The sequence below is a fragment of the Python bivittatus genome, unplaced genomic scaffold (assembly GCF_059951505.1).
Source record: "Python bivittatus isolate LINGU-HERP-01145 unplaced genomic scaffold, Pbiv_v1 ctg000480_np1212, whole genome shotgun sequence".
NCBI classification, from domain to species: Eukaryota; Metazoa; Chordata; class Lepidosauria; order Squamata; family Pythonidae; genus Python; species Python bivittatus.
This window is the reverse complement of record NW_028277075.1, coordinates 44662542-44680625: the sequence shown is the minus strand read 5'-3', so window position 1 is coordinate 44680625 and position 18084 is coordinate 44662542. Positions and strand designations below refer to the sequence as shown.

Below are 18084 nucleotides of genomic sequence, written 5' to 3'. Positions count from 1 at the left end.
AAAGGCATTAATTAACTGACATCAAGTACTACCTACAACATATTTACCATTGTTCCCACTCTCATGTCAGGTACTATTTTGTTTAGTACTTAAAGGTTATATGAAAACCAAGTGGTATCAAGCATTTTGAAAGTGATTTCAGGATTTCTCTCAGAGCGAATATTTGCAGAGGATCAAAGAATATGGAAGAATTTTCAGTCAGAAAACATTCTGTTTATTTTACGTTTACAGTGTTCTCCTTGCACTGGCCCAGGACCCCAATTGCGGATGTTATAAGAATTCTGAAAGTTTCCCATATCCCCTTAGCAGGTTGCAATTACTTCTCTAGCACTCAATGACACCAAAAAAATTATTTAAGATTGTTTAAAAGGGACTTCTTATTGTAGCTATTCCTTAGGAAGTTCTACCTTTTGAAATTGTATCAACTGGACATTTGCAGAAAGCTGTTTATCCTGCAGAAAAAAATAAAACTCTACCCGACATACGCATGTCAGAGAAGCTGAGTCATCCTAGCTATCTATCAGGATTAGAAAAGAAGTAGTTAAGTTCATTACAGTCAAGACTCTAAGGGTGGCGGGATCAAGTTCATTATCTTTCTTTCATCTTGTCTCCTACAGCTTTTCAAGCAGCGTTTATAACATTTCAGGAATTGCCTGAACCTACCTTGCATGCTTTCAGTGCTGCATTCAAAATTGCAAAGATGAGAGAGAAAGTGAACTAGCAGGGAGGAAGGACCTATGCTTTAGAACCACATCAAGGAAATTCTAGAGGGCAAGCAATCCCCTCTCAATTCAAGAAGCAGTTCGGGGTGTGCAGGAGTACAAATGTAGCACTTGCATGCAGTTCTTTAACAAAACATGGCTTTTCCTCAGAAAAAGTACAGTTGCTTTAAGGAGCAGCAGACAGGCACTAATTTCATGCCCCCACAAATTTTAAAACATCTTTTTCCCTTTAATCCAAAGCACTACACAGCCCTACCATCACACATCCCCAGTCCAAGATTTTGTCGGAAAAATAATATGATGAGAAACTATGGACTATCAAGTGAAACATGTTTTAACCAGCTTCACCCATCTGCCAGCAATTTCTCCCTCCTGATCTCATAGAGAAATAGAGAAAGTAGCAGGTTATAGATAAGTTGCAGTTGGGAAGGTATAATTTTTCACTCAGGTTCCCCAACAACTACACTGCAACTAGTCACTAGAGCACAAAAAAAGGAAATGCACTGATTAATTAACAAGGCAGAAAATGGTCTTTCCTATATTAAAAGTGGGTATGGCCATTCAATGTGTCTATCAACCTCTAGGGCTCTGTTGAATAGTCCTGCTCTCAGTCTAGAAGTATTTAAGATCAAGATTGGGCACAATGTTTAGTTTTCTATTGCTATTATTTCTATTTTTATTTCTCCAAAATCAACAGATTAATGGAACCCTTTGCTAAATGGAAATACACTATTGGACCTAAGTTTGGGCCATATTACTGCCACAGCTCTTGGGGCACCAGAATCATGAGGGGCCCCAGAACTAAAAGGGAGGTTCTACTAAAAGGCAGGTGAGTCTCCACTGGAGGGCTTCCTTCAAAAAATATGGCTTCAAGGATATCGTGTCTCCATGGTCACCTTCCAAGTTGCATATGTCCTATCAGTTGACATCTTTGGGAAAATATACATTTGTTAGGCTGTATTCATTTCACCATATAATTAGATTGATTGATTGGATTTATAGGGCTGCCTATACTCAATGTGACTCTGAGCAACATACAACAGAAATAAACAATACACCAAGAAAAATAACCATACAGCATTTAAAAAGAACAATCCAATATATAAAATGTAAACCAAATTGGATAATTAAACAACCAAAAGGGGACTCCATTCAACTGGGCCCAAATGCCTAGAGAAAAATCCAGGTTAACTGCTTTTCTAAAGGCAAACATAGTTGGAACCTGTCCTATATCAGGGGGAGATCATCCCAGAGGACAGAGGCAGCCTGCTTCCTAGGTCCCATAAGATGACAATGTTTTAAAAAGGGAAACTGGAGTACATTCACCATGTGGGAGCATGGGGGCCAGGCAGATATTCTTAGGAAAAAAGTGGTCCTATGCCATGTAGAGCTTTCAAGATGATAACCGGCACTTTGAATCACACCTGGAAGCCTAATACAAGCCAGTGCAGCTTGGGCAGTAGCGATGTCACATGGGCATAATGAGCTGCCCCCAATATGACCTATGCTGCATTCTGAACCAACTGAAGCTGGTTCAGCTGAAGCAGCCCTCTGAACAGCACATTACAGCAATCTAATCAGGTGGTGACTAGGATGTGAGTAACTATAAGCAAGGTCTCCCAGTCCAGGAATGGACACAATCAGCACACAACAGGCAGTTGTGCAAAGGCCCCCTGGCCACAACTGCCATCTTATTAACATGGCGAAATACACACTAAGAACTCAAGTTCAGGATCAGAATCAAATTCTCTGGTTGTCAGAACAAGGCAGAACATTGACAATACTTAGAATAAGAAAACTTTAAAAGTAAAGATAAATGTGGAGACTGGCTACACTTGTCAATATCTGAATATCATCATGGGCATAAAATCCTCCAAGTCTGAAGAGCAAGAGCAGGAGAGCTTTCTTGTGAGAGTTGTCCACTGATATATTAGAAGCTTCTTTGTATCAGAAGCTTACAAGGATCAGAATGCTAATCAGGCAACCCCATCCTCTTCCCTGACACTACAGTCACAATCTAACACACATACTGTATGTTGAATATTGTTTATTTGCTTACTTTAAAGCAAAGCATATCAGCATTATGAGAAACATCTTCTTTGCCTCTTAAGCGAGTTGAGCTGTTAGTACAAGGAAACAAATATGATTCAGTAATGGAGACATGGTGGGATGACTTCCATGAGTGAAATGTAGCAGTTGAAGGACAGAATTTGTACAAAAGAAACAGAAGCAACAGAAAGGAAAGATGACTGGCACTGTATATTGAAAATATCCATTCCTGCTCAGAAATATAAATGAACAATGGTGTAGAGAGCACCTGAGTTAAAATAAGTAGAGAAACAAATAAAAACAATGCTTCTTCTGGTGCCTATTATCCAAGATCAACAAGAAGATCTGGATGATGCCTTCCAGAAACAAAGTCAGATCTTTCAAAGTAGCATGAAGCTGCAGTGGTGAGGGACTTAGATTATGCTAATACCAGTTGGAAGACAAACTCTCTTTCGCATGGTCTTTCCAGGAAAATCCTGACTTGTTTTTCTGACAACTTACTCTTTTGGAGAGTGGAAGAGGCTTGAGAGGATCCTTGACTTGAGAATAACAGTTGGAAAGCTTCAGCTGAAGAAGTAGAAATAGTAGGAACTCTGGGGGGAAGCAGCCATGGAATATAGAGTTCTTTATTTTGAAGGAAAGAAAAACTCAACATAGCCAAATGCATATCTTGTTCTTCAAAATAAAAAAATCAGCCAGATAAAGGCTTCCTTTCACACCTTCCTTCTTTTCAGTTTGTTTTCTTAGATTAGGTTGCAAAACTGATCCAGTGACTGGATTTAGCTGTTTTCAAGATGCAACTAATTACATGGAGTTATTTTAACCCTGTGCATGACTAGGCAACTATATTTAACTCTTTGGGGTTAAATGATGAAGTTAATTAAACCCTTTTTGATTTGCCCTTAGTACACTATCCCTCTTTGTACACTATCTCAATTGACCCAGTTAAATACGTTGTGGAATATGAACTGCAGGTACTCTGCTATTTATACTGTACAATTATATGTTTATGTAGTGTGGTTAAACTCTATCCTTTTCAATATGCACTAGTGATCTTTGATAAGCATAATCAAAAGAAGCACATATTATAATTTTCGAGTATAATAAACCATTAGAGCACCCCTAATGTAGAAAAATTATTTCCAGTATTTTGCAAATAAAAACTTAGTGTACCTGGTGGGTTATATATATGTCAAGGAAACAATTTCTACATTGTTCAACAAATAAATAAAAATATCAGTCAGGATATTCAACATTTTAGCAATTCTTTTAGCTTAGGCAAACAATTTCTACATAATTATAACTTTTACACAGGGGTTTGAAGAGTTAGCCACTTCCATTACTATATCTGTCAATAAAAAGATGCAAAAAACCAAGACATACTTCTCTATGTCCTTCTTAAAACAGTTATCCTGGATAATCAAAAAAGCTGAAAATTGATAACCCTTGAATAAGAACACTTACTAGTATATATCAGGAATTCCTCCCTGCAGATCTTTTTCTCATTTCATTATGCCAACTCAAGTAAACATTTAGGAGACAGCTTTAAATATTAAACATTTTTTAAGCAAACAACTGCTAAGTTTGCAAAATGAGAACAGGTCCTAATGTATTAACATTATGTTCTCGGATATATAAAAAGTGCCTATCACAAAGGTATTAGGGAAAAAGTAGTATTTAGTTAACATTACTTAGTACTGTATCACATAATCTCACTCCACTTCTATACCAGCCTCATACTGTCTATTCTATTTCCATTCGCAAATAAATGTTACAATGTCAAGTGCATGGTTCTCTTTTTATCTAAAAAAAAGGTAGAGCTACCGTCTCCAGATTTGGCTTCTTACAAAAGTATAAAAGCAATTTAGGCGTGTCTTCTTTCTTTACTGTTCTTTTCTTTTCTTGTAGAATGTCTTGTTTGAAAAAGATTTTAAAGAATATTTTAAGGCATTTATTACATGAAAAGAAATTAGAAGCTACAATTACACCTTCAGATATTAGATGCATGCTGAGAGAAGCCTTCTTCAGAAAAAATAGACTATACAATGCATTGCACTTAAAAATAACTTCAACTCATATCTAGAGAATAAGGCAGTACCTTCCCACCACCCCAAAATCAGCAACTAGAGTTTAGTTCATAATCAGAAGCTTGCTATTAAATTCTAATGCCATTTTTTTCTTTTCACTCAAATATTCAATTGACATTTTGGAGCATATAAAACTCCATTTCAAATTTCATTCAGCACTAAGTTTTATGTTGAAGAAGTAGGCATTACTCACGGGGGGGGGAAAGCATGGTGAAGAATGTCTTACCTATTGCAGTCCACATGAAGCAAGAGGTGGGATGCGCTGAGTGACAATGCAATTTTATGCCACTGTCCATCTGCTAGCCGATATGGAAATACTTCTGTTCTTGTCTTTCCATTAAATCTGTAGTGATACCTTATTTCATCTCTCAGGCCACTGCTTTCCAGTTCAAAGTAACTGCATTTAAAACAAGGAGAATCAATTCCATTTTGAGGATAATATATTATTACATGATGTGTTATGAGATTCAGTGGAACCTACCATAATTGAAAATTACTTGAAATAATAATTGAAAAACTATACCAATGTTGTCAGTTTCAATCAAACTCTACAGTAGTGCCACCAAAGATGATTTGTCCTATAATTGGTCTCAGATAATGCCATGCCAAAGTCAGTCTAGCAATTCCTCAAAACTTTTCTTCTCCTATGAAAAGGTCATGTTTTTCTATATTCTTGGAGTGTTTGACCATTTATTCTGAGTATCTATTTTATCGTTGGAGGTAGAGGAAAGTACTATTACTCTCTTGTTTCTGTTCCTGAGCTTTCCATCACACTGAAGCCTCCTTGGCTGCTCACGCTTCCCAATATGAAGAACCCCAATGGGAGGAGTCATGCCTTCCCCTGAGATTTATTGAAGTATGGGAAGCCAACGAGGGTGCAGATTGCCAGAGAAATGACTCTACAGTGAAATATAAGACACTCACACATCTTGGAAGGGCTTCTCTGTAATAGAACAGCATTTGGTAATTCCAAACCCTCCTTGTTCCCAATTGTGCTTTTCTGTTGGGTGCAAGTGATGCAAACCACATCAGTGAATAACTAACAGGCAATATAAGATTACAGCATCAGGGATGTAAAAATCTGGACTATGGTGAGAGAAAATTAATTCTGATGACAATAAAGCTTGATAGCCAAGTATTTGTAGAAAAATTTAACTCTGGCCTTAAGAAGGAGGAGGAAAAGGTGAAATGGTTACTCACCCCTGGGAAATATAAAGCATGAGAAAGAAATTCAGAATAACCCTGCCTTGACCTTGTTGTCCTTAAAAAGGTGCAATTAAGATTTCTACAATACTGTTCATACAACAATAAAGCAGCATTCCTTGAGTCCCTGCAGGGTTTGTTTTTTTTATCTCAGAGGGCTGACAGTTGGGTTATAGTTGGTAGAATTTTAGTAGTCCAACCAAAATTTAGATTTCCCACAAAATGATGCTGTTCTGAACTTAGTAGTGGAGAGACCAAACCACTTGCTTCTGCCTACAGTGTCCAATTGAAGACTTTCTTCAAAAGTAGATCTAAGGTACATATCAGAGACTCAGTTTGGTGTAGTGGCTAAGCCATCAGGCTAGAAATCTGGAGACTGTGAGTTCTAGTCCTGCCTTAGGCAGGAAGGCACATGGGTAGCCTTGGACCAGTCACACTCTCTTAGCCCTAAGAAGGCGGCAATGGCAAACCACTTCCAAAAAACTTTACCAAGAAAATTGCAAGGACTTATCCAGGCAGCCGCCAGGAGTCAAAAACTGACTTGAAAGCACACACAACACACACAAAAAAACAGGCATATATCAGCAGTGGACTCTGCTAGGAAACCTGTGCCTTGCCAGCTGTCCAACACTGTGACTTCTTGGGCCTGGCAAGTGGTAATAAAAGATTCCTTTCAAACATAGCACTGGGTGGATCTATGATCCTATAAGATCAGTAAATGAATAAAAAGGAGGGGGTGTTTAAATTAACAGCTTCTTTGAAAAGTGGATTCTTCTTCATTATTTGTACATCTTTATCCATTAAATTTCTATCCCACCTAGCAGTCCACGCAACACTCACAGCAGGATTTGTATCTAATAAATAAATAAAAACTGTGTGACTCTGATCTGCTTCCTTGATCGATAAAGGTTGGCCCAAAGAGGGAAAAACAACTCACACAGCACTATCACTGGCCTTATCAAATGGAAAACTGTACCGACTTCCTTATGGAACACTTTCTTGACTAGGACTTGGTGCACAAATGTGTCTGACAACAGAAACAGAGTGGACAAAAGGTAAACTTATATCAAGTCCTCTGCCATCCATTCCTCTAATGTGAATATCTACTAAACGTGCTCAAGCCCTAAAAATAAATTTTGTAATATAAATACTCCCAACTAAAGTGGAATTTGAGAGGGAAAAAAGTGAAAATGGTGCAGAAACACAGTAGATCCTCTCTAGGGAGCAGAAGTGCATGCACCAACAAACAGAAGATGCACATCTTGAACAACATGGCTTTTCTTGCTCATGCAAAAACAAAAAAAGTCAAAGAAAGTAAGAAGCTTTGATAAGGGAAGTGCACCTAAAAATGGAATGTTATGCTGGCAATTACTTTACTGTTGCTGTCACCAATCAAAGAGACTTTTCAGTCTTTAAAAGCTACAGGCTGTTTCTAGCACTATAATATCAAAGAAAGCAAGGAGGCAATAGAGCTACTTTTAATGAAGCTCTATTTAGGATTCTAAATGCTTTGTAACTGCATTTTCTTCTGAAGCTACAAAAGAAATTTGTTCCTACATTTTTAATCGACCCATGTGCACACAGGAGAGAAGAGAAGAAAAATGGTGGTAGAATGACTGTGGCCAGTGCCACCCCATGTTTAAGGGCCATACCTCTTCCCAGATGGCCTTAGGAGGGACCAAAAACTACAATAGTTCCACATAGACCCATTAGGATTAACTGCTTGGGTCAATTGACCCAGGTTTTCCTATTCACACAACACTGTAACCCCTACTGTGACCCATTTGCTAACTACTTTCATTAACACTTAAAATGCATCAGATTGCAATCGTATCAGTCCTGTTATAAAATACTGTACATGCAATTTTTCCAAACAGGAAATATCATCAATATATAGTAGATTTATGGTTTTGGTGAATACTCAGTGAATCCTAGCATTAAAAACAACAAAAAAAGATCAAATAGGAGGCTCCGAACTGATTAAATCTAAAAGATGCTTGTGTTCTGACAGGAGCTGTATTCTATTCATAATATACTTTTTTGCATATTCTGCAGAGCACTGAATCAGAAAAACACAAAATGAAACACAAATATGTTCTTTGACTTATGAAAGAGAGAGTGAAACCTCTCATACTAGCAGAAAGGTATGAACTACTATAAAAACTTCCTTTTATAATATTGTGTGAACTACCATGCAATCTTCTTGAATTAGCAGTTATTTCATTCTACATGTGCTTCTTTGAATTCAACCCCATAAATATATTATTTATTGCAGTTAATGTTTAATGTTCAGCCTCAAGTACTCAGATGGTTTCCCTCATGATTCTTTTAGGCAGAAAAGCAGCTTTTAATTCCATCAGTCAGATGGCCATGCCCCACTTCAAAGAGAGCTAAGTCCAACTATCATATTTAGCTATATTCAATTTTAAATAATCAGTTGGGCAACTTAAAGATATGTGAACTAAAGAATAGGATACATGCTCCTTGTCAGGGGATAATTTGCAGAAAATTGGGACAAATTAAAATGAACGAGAAGAAATGAAACAGGGTATCAAAGAGTTTTGATCATGGATGGAACCCATCTGGGACACCTGCATAGTTGTCAACATTGTCTTTTCAAGCCAATATCATTAGCATAGCCACGCATTCTTATGTTCCATAAAAAGAGACAAGATTCCATGAGGTTTTAATGGACAGAACCAGAAAGAAGGCCATTTTTATCTTCTTTTTTGGGGAGAGAGTGCCTTCAAGTCAGTCTTGAATCCTGGCAGCTGCCTGGATAAGTCCCTGCAGGTTTCTTGGCAAGGTTTTTCAGAAGCAGTTTGCCCTTGCCTTCTTCCTAGGGCTGAGAGAGAGTGACTGGCCCAAGGTCACCCAGCTGGCTTTGTGCCTAAGGTGGGACTAGAACTCACAGTCTCCCAGTTTCTAGCCCAATGCCTTAACCATGCCATCAAACTGGTTCTCATTTTTTCATCTTTTTTTTTTTTTTATCTTACTGGAACTAAAAAGCACCAAATTTTATAATAAGCAAGTTGTGGCTTTCACTGTGAAATGCTTTGTGATATCCAGTGTATTGTGATCTAAGTCAAATTTGGATTTCTATTCATTCATATTACAGTTGATATAAAAAGCATAGTTGCTAATTCACAGTAATTGTGGAAATAAGCCTTTGGTAAGTATTTTAAATAATCATGACTTGTCCAAACAGTTTTTCATAATTGTATGAATGCTTAGATTTAGTTTGTCACTGAAAGGAAGTATTTGGGCATTTTATATTATAGAATTCATGACCCACCACTACCACCTGTAGTCTCCTACTTTCATATTTCTTTTGCTCTTCTTGATTTCGTTCTTATATTATGACCCCATACTTTTTCTCTGCACTGTGCACATTCATGTTGGTGGAAAGGTCAGAGTTGTATGATCAGATCCTGACATGCACTTGTTACTTGAAGATCTTGCCCCCTGCCAGGGTTGAAGTCAAATGCAACTGTCAACCTGGCTGGCTTTTATAAATGAAATACAGAGAATGGAAGGATCTTATCTGGGTGAGGCAGCAAAATATCTTGGATCAGCCCTATTTGGGTGGCTGTGCTCCTAAACAGAAGCAGGATAACAAGCTGTCTTTTGTGACCGTCTGTCTTTGTTTTATTGTAGTACTTAAAGATGAATATCTTTAAATGAAATCTTAGGGCTTAGTCAGTAGAAAGTGATCTGGTTTGTAATGTTTCTTGCTCATTGTATCTGAGTTGACAAGCAGGCACAAAGCAGCTAAATCAAGTTCATTTAACTGGTAAAATCCAAAAATCTTTACTCTTAACCTTCATTTCTTGTTAAAAGTCCTTGCAGATGTTTTTGGCAAAAGACACCAAAAGTATTTCCAAGTTCTCTAGAGGAAGGGAGGGAGGGAGGGAGGAAGGACTCTGCTGGGAGAGACATTGGGGGACTCAAAACAGTTACGATGGCAGCCACAACCATGTGATTGAAGCCCTGGCCCTTTTTTAATGGATCATGTGATACATATAGGGTGTAGCTTCAATTGCATGGTTCCAGTCACCATCCTGACTTTTTCACACATATACACACACACACATCCTGAACACTTCTGCCTGCTAGAAAGGAACCTGTTGTGCTAATGGCATCAATACAAATAAAGCAAATGCCATCTAGAAAAGCTCAGCTACAGAAGTATGCAAACTTAACTAGGGATTCAGAAGTACAGAGCACAACACTGAGAAAAAGCATGTTTATTGCAATGACTGTTGGATGCCTGCTTTACAAGAAAGAGGGAATAATGGAAAAGCAAAGATTTTTATAGAAGTTAAGGGCCACAAGGCAGGAAATCCTACCAATCTGATTTGCTGGCCAATTTGGGGAAGCTAGGCAGGTCCTTGTGTGTGCACCTGGGGTGATTTCTCTTGATAGGCAGAACTGCTGGGGAAGTCCATTGTGAAAGTGATGGAACATTGAGATGATCAGGCTGATTGAAGAGGGAACAGTTGGCGTTTCTCACTTGAATACTATGTTGCAATTCCCTTATTAGGGCTGCTCTCAGGCTGTACTGTGAGTGGGTGAGTCAGGCTCCTAATCTTTGTTTTAGATGGGATTACAGGGGCTTTGTCTGGGGCAGGGAGGATCAATTTGGGTCTGATAGGCAAAGATAGGAATTGAGTTTGATCCTGGTCATGTCTAAAAGATGGGAGGGGGCAGCATCAATTTTATTTGTTACCCTTATATTTATATTTTTTCTACCATAGGGATAGGGTTAGGATTCAAAGCTTTGACAAACATTGTTTTGCTTGAGTTTAACACCTTCCTTTTCAAAGGCAGTCCCTACTTAGAGAACCACTTACTGTGTAATTTAAGCGGGGGCGGGGGGGAATTGAATGATGAAACATTCTAACAGCTAATGATAAGTGAAAAATGTGATTCCCACTTTTAAAAGTAGGGAGTAATCTTTAAAATAATTGTCATAACAGTAAAATACCAAAAAATATAATAATGCTCCAACTAAGAAACATTGTAGGCTTTTAACATATAATGTAGTCTAACAATAAATGGCAAAGAAAAGTGGATAATTCTTCAGTATCTATCTTACTTCTGTGAAATTATCCTATAAACAGATATTCATTTATACTTTAACTGAACAAGCAAGATGATCCAGTTTGGTTGCTCAGTACTTCATATATATATATATATATATAAAAAATCAAAAATAGAACAAGTGGCCCTGCAGGAGCTCCCTTGGCTCCTCCTTATCCAGGAGAGACCCGAAAGAAGGCCGCTGGGCAGCTATCTGCCGATGCAATAAGGATGGAGAAGAATACTTTGCCACCCTTACTGCTACAAGGTAAGTCCTAATAGACAGACAGGTAGCCAGCTCTTACCTGTGCTCAGCTGACCTTACTCTTTGCTTGCTTCATCTGCTGATCAACCCTTGGATCTTCTGAATACAATCAAATAAATTTGATACTATTTATTAATAGTATTCTCGGGACTACTGACTTTGTAAAAGAAGGCCTTGAAAATAGGGGAGGGGAGGGAAGCAGTTTTCACTTTTTAAATCTCACTAGCATAACAAAATGCAATTCTTAAGGGCAGCCACCCCGATCTGGACTTTCTAGATACAGATGACCACCCCAGCAATCATCAATAACTGTCTCATTTGATTACTACAACCAATGTGTATTAGTCAATGCAGTGCCAAGCATTCCAAGATGCCATTTTATGACAGGCTGTGTTTGAATAATGGATTCATGTTAATTTTACCTTTAAGTATAACTTTCTGTAAAAATGGAGAGGTGTTTACATCCATAGAAAAGCACAGATGAATGAGACTCTAGAAACCTAGACCCCAGAATCCTAGATCATTCTGACATATTTATGCTATCTTGTTTCAACTTTTTAAGTGCTTTAGCTGTCATCTGTTCTGTTACATTTGCTCACCTTGTCTAGGCATTGAGTTTCCACAGCTGGTTACTGCTACCACATTGGTGCTCTAAGCAGACAATTGTCCATCCAGGATCCATAAAACACCTGCTCTCTGCAGGAAGTCTCAGGATGTTCTTTTGGCACTGGTTCTTTCATTTGTTTAAATCAATGGTGAATATATGAAATGAGAACTTTTAAAATCTTGTTTCTGATTATCCAGAGTAAAGAACTAAGGGTGATTAAAGACTATTGCTTCGTTCCCAATGCATTCTTAAATTGCTTTCTCAGTGGAAAAATATTCCATTAATGTTAACTTTTTTTTCTCAGAATTATTTCAAAATTACTGTTTCTATATACATGCCACTGGTGACAAAGAAAAATCTCTGTGTTAATTCACTTGTGTACCATAATATACAACAAATGTTTTATTTCACCCATGTGTATTTCACCAAGTGTAGGGCAGTTTGATGCATTCTAGTTTATCTGCAGTACATTCAATTTTCCTACAGATACATGATATTTATGTAGATTGATATGAACCTTTGTTCATATAGATAACTTCAATGCACTCTACACGTGGCTGCACTTGAAAAATATCTGCAACCTGCAGTTAATGCAAAATGTAGCAGCCCGACTTTTTCTAGCTTTTGCTGGCTGTATTATTCCAATTATGGACAAGCTATACTGGCTTCCCATTTCTTTTTGGACACAGTTCATGACTCTGTGCTTACCTATAGAGCCCTAAACTGGATATCCATGAAAGACCATTCTAGTTCAACATATCCAGAAGCTGCCATGGTAGAGAAGTCTATCTTAAACAGTTCAGGGCCAGAAGATGTAGGAAACTCTTCTCTTCTTATATGTTGTTCAACATCTGTTTTTAAAATTTGTGTTATGTGTGTGTGTTCATCCCATCAAGACAAAAAGCAAGTCTGTGAAAACACAACAGGGTTTTTTCTGTGACAGCACCCTATTTTTGGAATTCCCTCCCAGAGAAATTTAGATTAGCTCTGTCCTTGCTTAGGTAAGTATTTTTTTATAATGCATTCCTGCCATCTGAACGTTTTCCAAATGTAATTTGTTTCTCTTACCTTTGATGTTTTTAAAATCATGAAATTTATTCATGATATACTGGAATTTACACACTGCATTGGATGGCCCTACAGGGCCCAAAAAGATCTAAAGGAAGATGCCAAAAGGTTGTTGCCATCTCTCTGTCATTTTGCTCAACCTGCTATTGAAAGCTGTGAGTGGGAAAAGATCTTATCCTTTGCCATCTTGTTACATATGTTGCCACTGATTCTCCCCAACTCGTATTCTATTTTTTTTTCTAAGAATAGAGAAAATAAAGTTTAACAAATCTCAAATAATCCATCCAAGACATGGTTTCACTCTTCAACCATTATCACGTCTATTACTTTCCAATTCCTTTATATGCTGACATGTACTGTATTTAAATGTTCCCTATCCTGTCTCTACATACATTCAGAGCTGCTAATATATCCTACTGTATGTATCTACTGATTTCATATTATTTTGCTCAAACTGAATGTCACCCTACTTCTGCAAAAGAAAGAAGCCTTTACCATGTGAAATATGTAGAAATTGGCAAAGCTGCAATAAAAGATGAAAATCAATTAAAGAAATGCAGTTGGAAACATTGGTGCAGACAGCACTAAACTTTGTTCCTGCAGTCAGATGTAATGTTTCAGTAGGCAGATATGTTGTACTCTGAACAGGGTACGATTTTACAAGAGAAACTGTTGAATTTTTCCCAGTGCTGTTCTTCATAGCTTAAGCAATTCTGTATATAAATATTAATAAAGGTTGTGACTTTTGCCCTGTAACACAAAGGTTAATGGGTACATTTTCTATTTTGCATTTTCTTGAATATTGTATAATCTAGAAGCTGATTTGCATTCACAGAAATCTTAACAAGTTGCCAAGTATACTATTTAACACCAGTAATCTTTCAGGCTTCCAGCTGGGGTCAAAAGTAATTTATGAAGACTAATTTTTCTCTTAATTGGTTTTTCATTTTTATTTCATTAGCTTGTTACATGGGAAATCTGGCCTTACAATCCACACAAGCTCTGATTCAATACGTTTTGTTATTTATCCCTCTTACAAATTCAGAAAAGGAAAGGAATTCATGCTGTACAAACTTAGAACAGGTACAGAATAGAACCACGCAGAGTCGCTGGGAGTTGGGCAGCATATAAATAAATGTTGTTGTTGTTGTTGTTAGCATATTGTCCCCTGAGGACACAAAATTTCCACATCTTGGATGTGGAAACGTCCACTCAGATTCACTAGTGAATTATTCTAATTCATTTCAGTGTAGCAGCCTTTCTGAACTTGCTGTCCTCCAGAAGTACTAGATAACAATTTCCAACATCCCCATCCAGCACAGCCAAGAGCACTGGATTCTAACACATCTGGAAAATCCAGATTGGGAAAACTTTTTCCCTGCAGTAATTGCATAATTCACCACTGCCTTTAGTTTTAGATCCAAACTACACATTAGGCAGGAGACTGGTGAGTTGATCCTGGGCTATTTTAATTGAAAACAGCAGCAGCAAATTCAGCCCTTTGAGCAGTGGTACCCCAGCCACTGTGTTCCACCAAACTGTCTAAGAAAATGCGCAGTGGACTGGTAACAGATGCCAACAAGCACTGACCTCACCAGGATCACCTAGGGACTTTAATTTGGGAGTAAGCAATTCAGTGAAGCCTTCCAAAGCAGTTCGGCCTATAAAAAAAGTGTGGGGATTGCCAAAATGATGAGGCATGCAGGACAACATTACCACATAAATGCTACAATTACATACTTATGTCATGATCCCAGACACAAGTATATAAGTCACAGTATTTGCATGATGACATTGTCATCCACGTGTCATCATTTGCCACTCCTTTGTCCTCCAATAGGTGCCAATGAAACACCACCACATCCTTACAGAACAAGATCTCAACTTGAATTGCACTGAATATACAGGTGAAACTTGAAAAATTAGAATATCGTGCAAATGTTCATTTATGTCAGTAAGGCAACTCAAAAGGTGAAACCAATATATGAGATAGACGCATTACATGCAAAGCGAGATATGTCAAGCCTTACTTTGGTATAATTGTGATGATTATGGCGTACAGCTTATGAAAAACCCAAATTCACAATCTCAGAAATATTACATGACATCAATAACACAAGGATTGGAAATAGAACAATATCGGACCTCTGCAAAGTATAAGCATGAATATGTACTCAGTACTTGGTTTGGGCCCCTTTTGCAGCAATGACTGCCGCAATGCGGCATGGCATGGATGCTATCAGCCTGTGGCACTGTTGAGGTGTTATGGAAGACCAGGATGCTTCAATAGCGGCCTTCAGCTCCGCTGCATTGTTCGGTCTCATGTCCCTCATCTTTCTCTTGGCAATGCCCCATAGATTCTCTATGGGGTTCAGGTCAGGCAAGTTTGCTGGCCAATCAAGCACAGTAATCCCATGGTCACTGAACCAGGTTTTGGTACTTTTGGCAGTGTGGGCAGGTGCCAGGTCCTGCTGGAAAATGAAGTCAGCATCCCCATAAAGCTTGTCTGCGGAAGGAAGCATGAAGTGCTCCAGAACCTCCTGGTAGACGGCTATGTTGACCCTGGACTTAATGAAGCACAGTGGACCAACACCAGCAGATGACATGGCTCCCCAAATCAACACAGACTGTGGAAACTTCACACTGGACTTCAACCATCGTGCATTGTGTGCCTCTCCATTCTTCCTCCAGACTCTGGGTCCTTGGTTTCCAAAATGAGATGCAAAAGTTGCTCTCATCAGAAAAGAGGACTTTGGACCATTGGGCAACAGACCAGTTCTTTTTTTCTGTAGCCCAGGTAAGACGCTTCTGACGTTGTTTGTTGTTCAGGAGCGGCTTGACAAGAGGAATACGACATTTGAAGCCCATATCCAGGATCCGTCTGTGTGTGGTGGCTCTTGATGCACTAACTCCAGCCTCAGTCCACTCCTTGTGAAAGTTCCCAACACTTTTGAATGGCCTTTTCCTGACAATCCTCTCCAGGCTGCGGTCATCCCTGCTGCTTGTGCACCTTTTTCTACCACACTTTTCCCTTCCACATAACCTTCTATTGATGTGCTTTGATACAGCACTTTGGGAACATCCAACTTCTTTTGCAATTACCTTTTGGGGCTTTCCCTTCTTATGGAGGGTGTCAGTGATGGTTTTCTGCACAACTGTCAGGTCAGCAGTCTTTCCCATGCTTGTGATTCCTACTGAACCAGCCTGAGAGACCATTTAAAGGCTCAGGAACCCTTTGCAGGTGTTATGGATTCATTAGCTGATTAGAGTGGGACACTTTGAGCCTAGAATATTGAACCTTTTCACACTATTCTAATTTTCTGAGATTGTGAATTTGGGGTTTTCATAAGCTGTACGCCATAATCATCACAATTATACCAAAGGCTTGACATATCTCGCTTTGCATGTAATGCATCTATCTCATATATTGGTTTCACCTTTTGAGTTGCCTTACTGACATAAATGAACATTTGCATGATATTCTAATTTTTCAAGTTTCACCTGTATCAATGCTAGCCAAGAGAATTCAGAGCCAAGGCAAGGTTATGAAGCACATGGCAGCATATCCATGACTCTAATACCAACTGAGCATGTGAATTAAAAGATCTCTTCCTTGATGCTTGGGGAATTAAATCACCAAGTTGTAACTTGCCTTTCACTATGAAATAGAACTTTTTATTGTTGCCATTCGCTAACCTCATAGAACAAGAAAAAATGTGAAAGAGCTTTTAATCAGGTAAAATTAATGGTGTTACTATATTATGTCTTATAAAGTGCATCCATCAAATGACAATACTATAATAATTTAAAAAGCTGCATAAAATGTATACTGAATACAGCTGAACTGCATTCCTCTTGATGAGCTGCATGTTGAATTCATAAACACCCTGTTAAAAAGTAATCTGAATGTGCTTTTTTTTTTTGTAAATGCTTTAAGTTGTCTTGTAACTTTTATCTTTTTATCTAGCCATTTGTAAATTTTAAAAGCACTCTAAATGCTAAGATGGTGAAGAAACTGGGTGTGCCTGTGTTTTCATTTAGAAAAATGTGTCACAAGCATTAGAATTCGAGTTGTGGTTTAGAACTTCCCCCTCTTTCACACATTTAAATTAGTGTCAGGCACAAAAGTATCCTGCATCTCTTTCTAACCATACTTGCAGAATCTAATGGAAGAAAATTTGCTTTCAGATTCTTATGGCTGAAGTATGGTGTCCTTATTTAGTTGCAAGGCAGCCAAGAAGGAACATGAATATCCTATCTTTCACTATAATAGCATCTCTCCAACAATCTGCAGACTCCCAGCTTCTCATGCTTCCATGAAATCATAAGGGAAGGCTTCCTGATAGATCATCTTCAGATGGGAAGCACGTGGACATCCAATAAGGCTTCCAAAGGATGGAAAGATGAGTAACAAACAAAAACAATAGTAGTGCCCTTTATGATCTTCAATAGTTAAGTAAGCTTTAAAAAAAATTAGACAACTTCAGAATAAATTCTCAACCATCCTGAGAATAAGATAGGAACACAGAAGCCCCTCTCAAAGAGAGGAGTACTTATCAAACCAGTTTTCACACAGCGTTTGTTTAAACAGAGAATAGTCTTGTTCAAAGAGCCACAAAAATGGCCTATCAACGCAGTGTTCTTTATCAGCTTTAATGACTTTATAGTCTGTATGGTTACTCAAACAGTAGCTGCTGTTACCTCTTTATTACATGTGTTGGGTGTGCTGATATAGATATCACGTTCTTCAAAATGTAGCGTATTCAACATTATACGGACCAGAAAAGTTTTCTCCTAACTTTATTATTTATATATTAAACATCTAATTAGTTTAAACATATAAATATATAACATTTAAATATATAATTCATTTAATCTAATACATGCATACACTCATGCAGAGAACAGAAATGGAATTAGACAAAATAAAATATTGGTATTTGTATAAATTAATCAAATACACAGTTATTTATATACATTTCAGCACAAAGGAAGAATTGT

The 18084-nt window shown here is 38.0% G+C and overlaps 1 protein-coding gene across 1 annotated transcript in view; it reads right to left on the bottom strand.

Moving 5' to 3' along the window:
• The window catches only part of NELL1 (neural EGFL like 1), a 351666-nt gene that overhangs the window by 229876 nt on the left and 103706 nt on the right, over positions 1–18084 (bottom strand). Inside the window, exon 4 of the mRNA XM_088145070.1 lies at positions 5085–5255. Coding sequence (XP_088001196.1) covers positions 5085–5255 — 171 coding nt within the window. The remainder of the gene's footprint in view (positions 1–5084; positions 5256–18084) is intronic.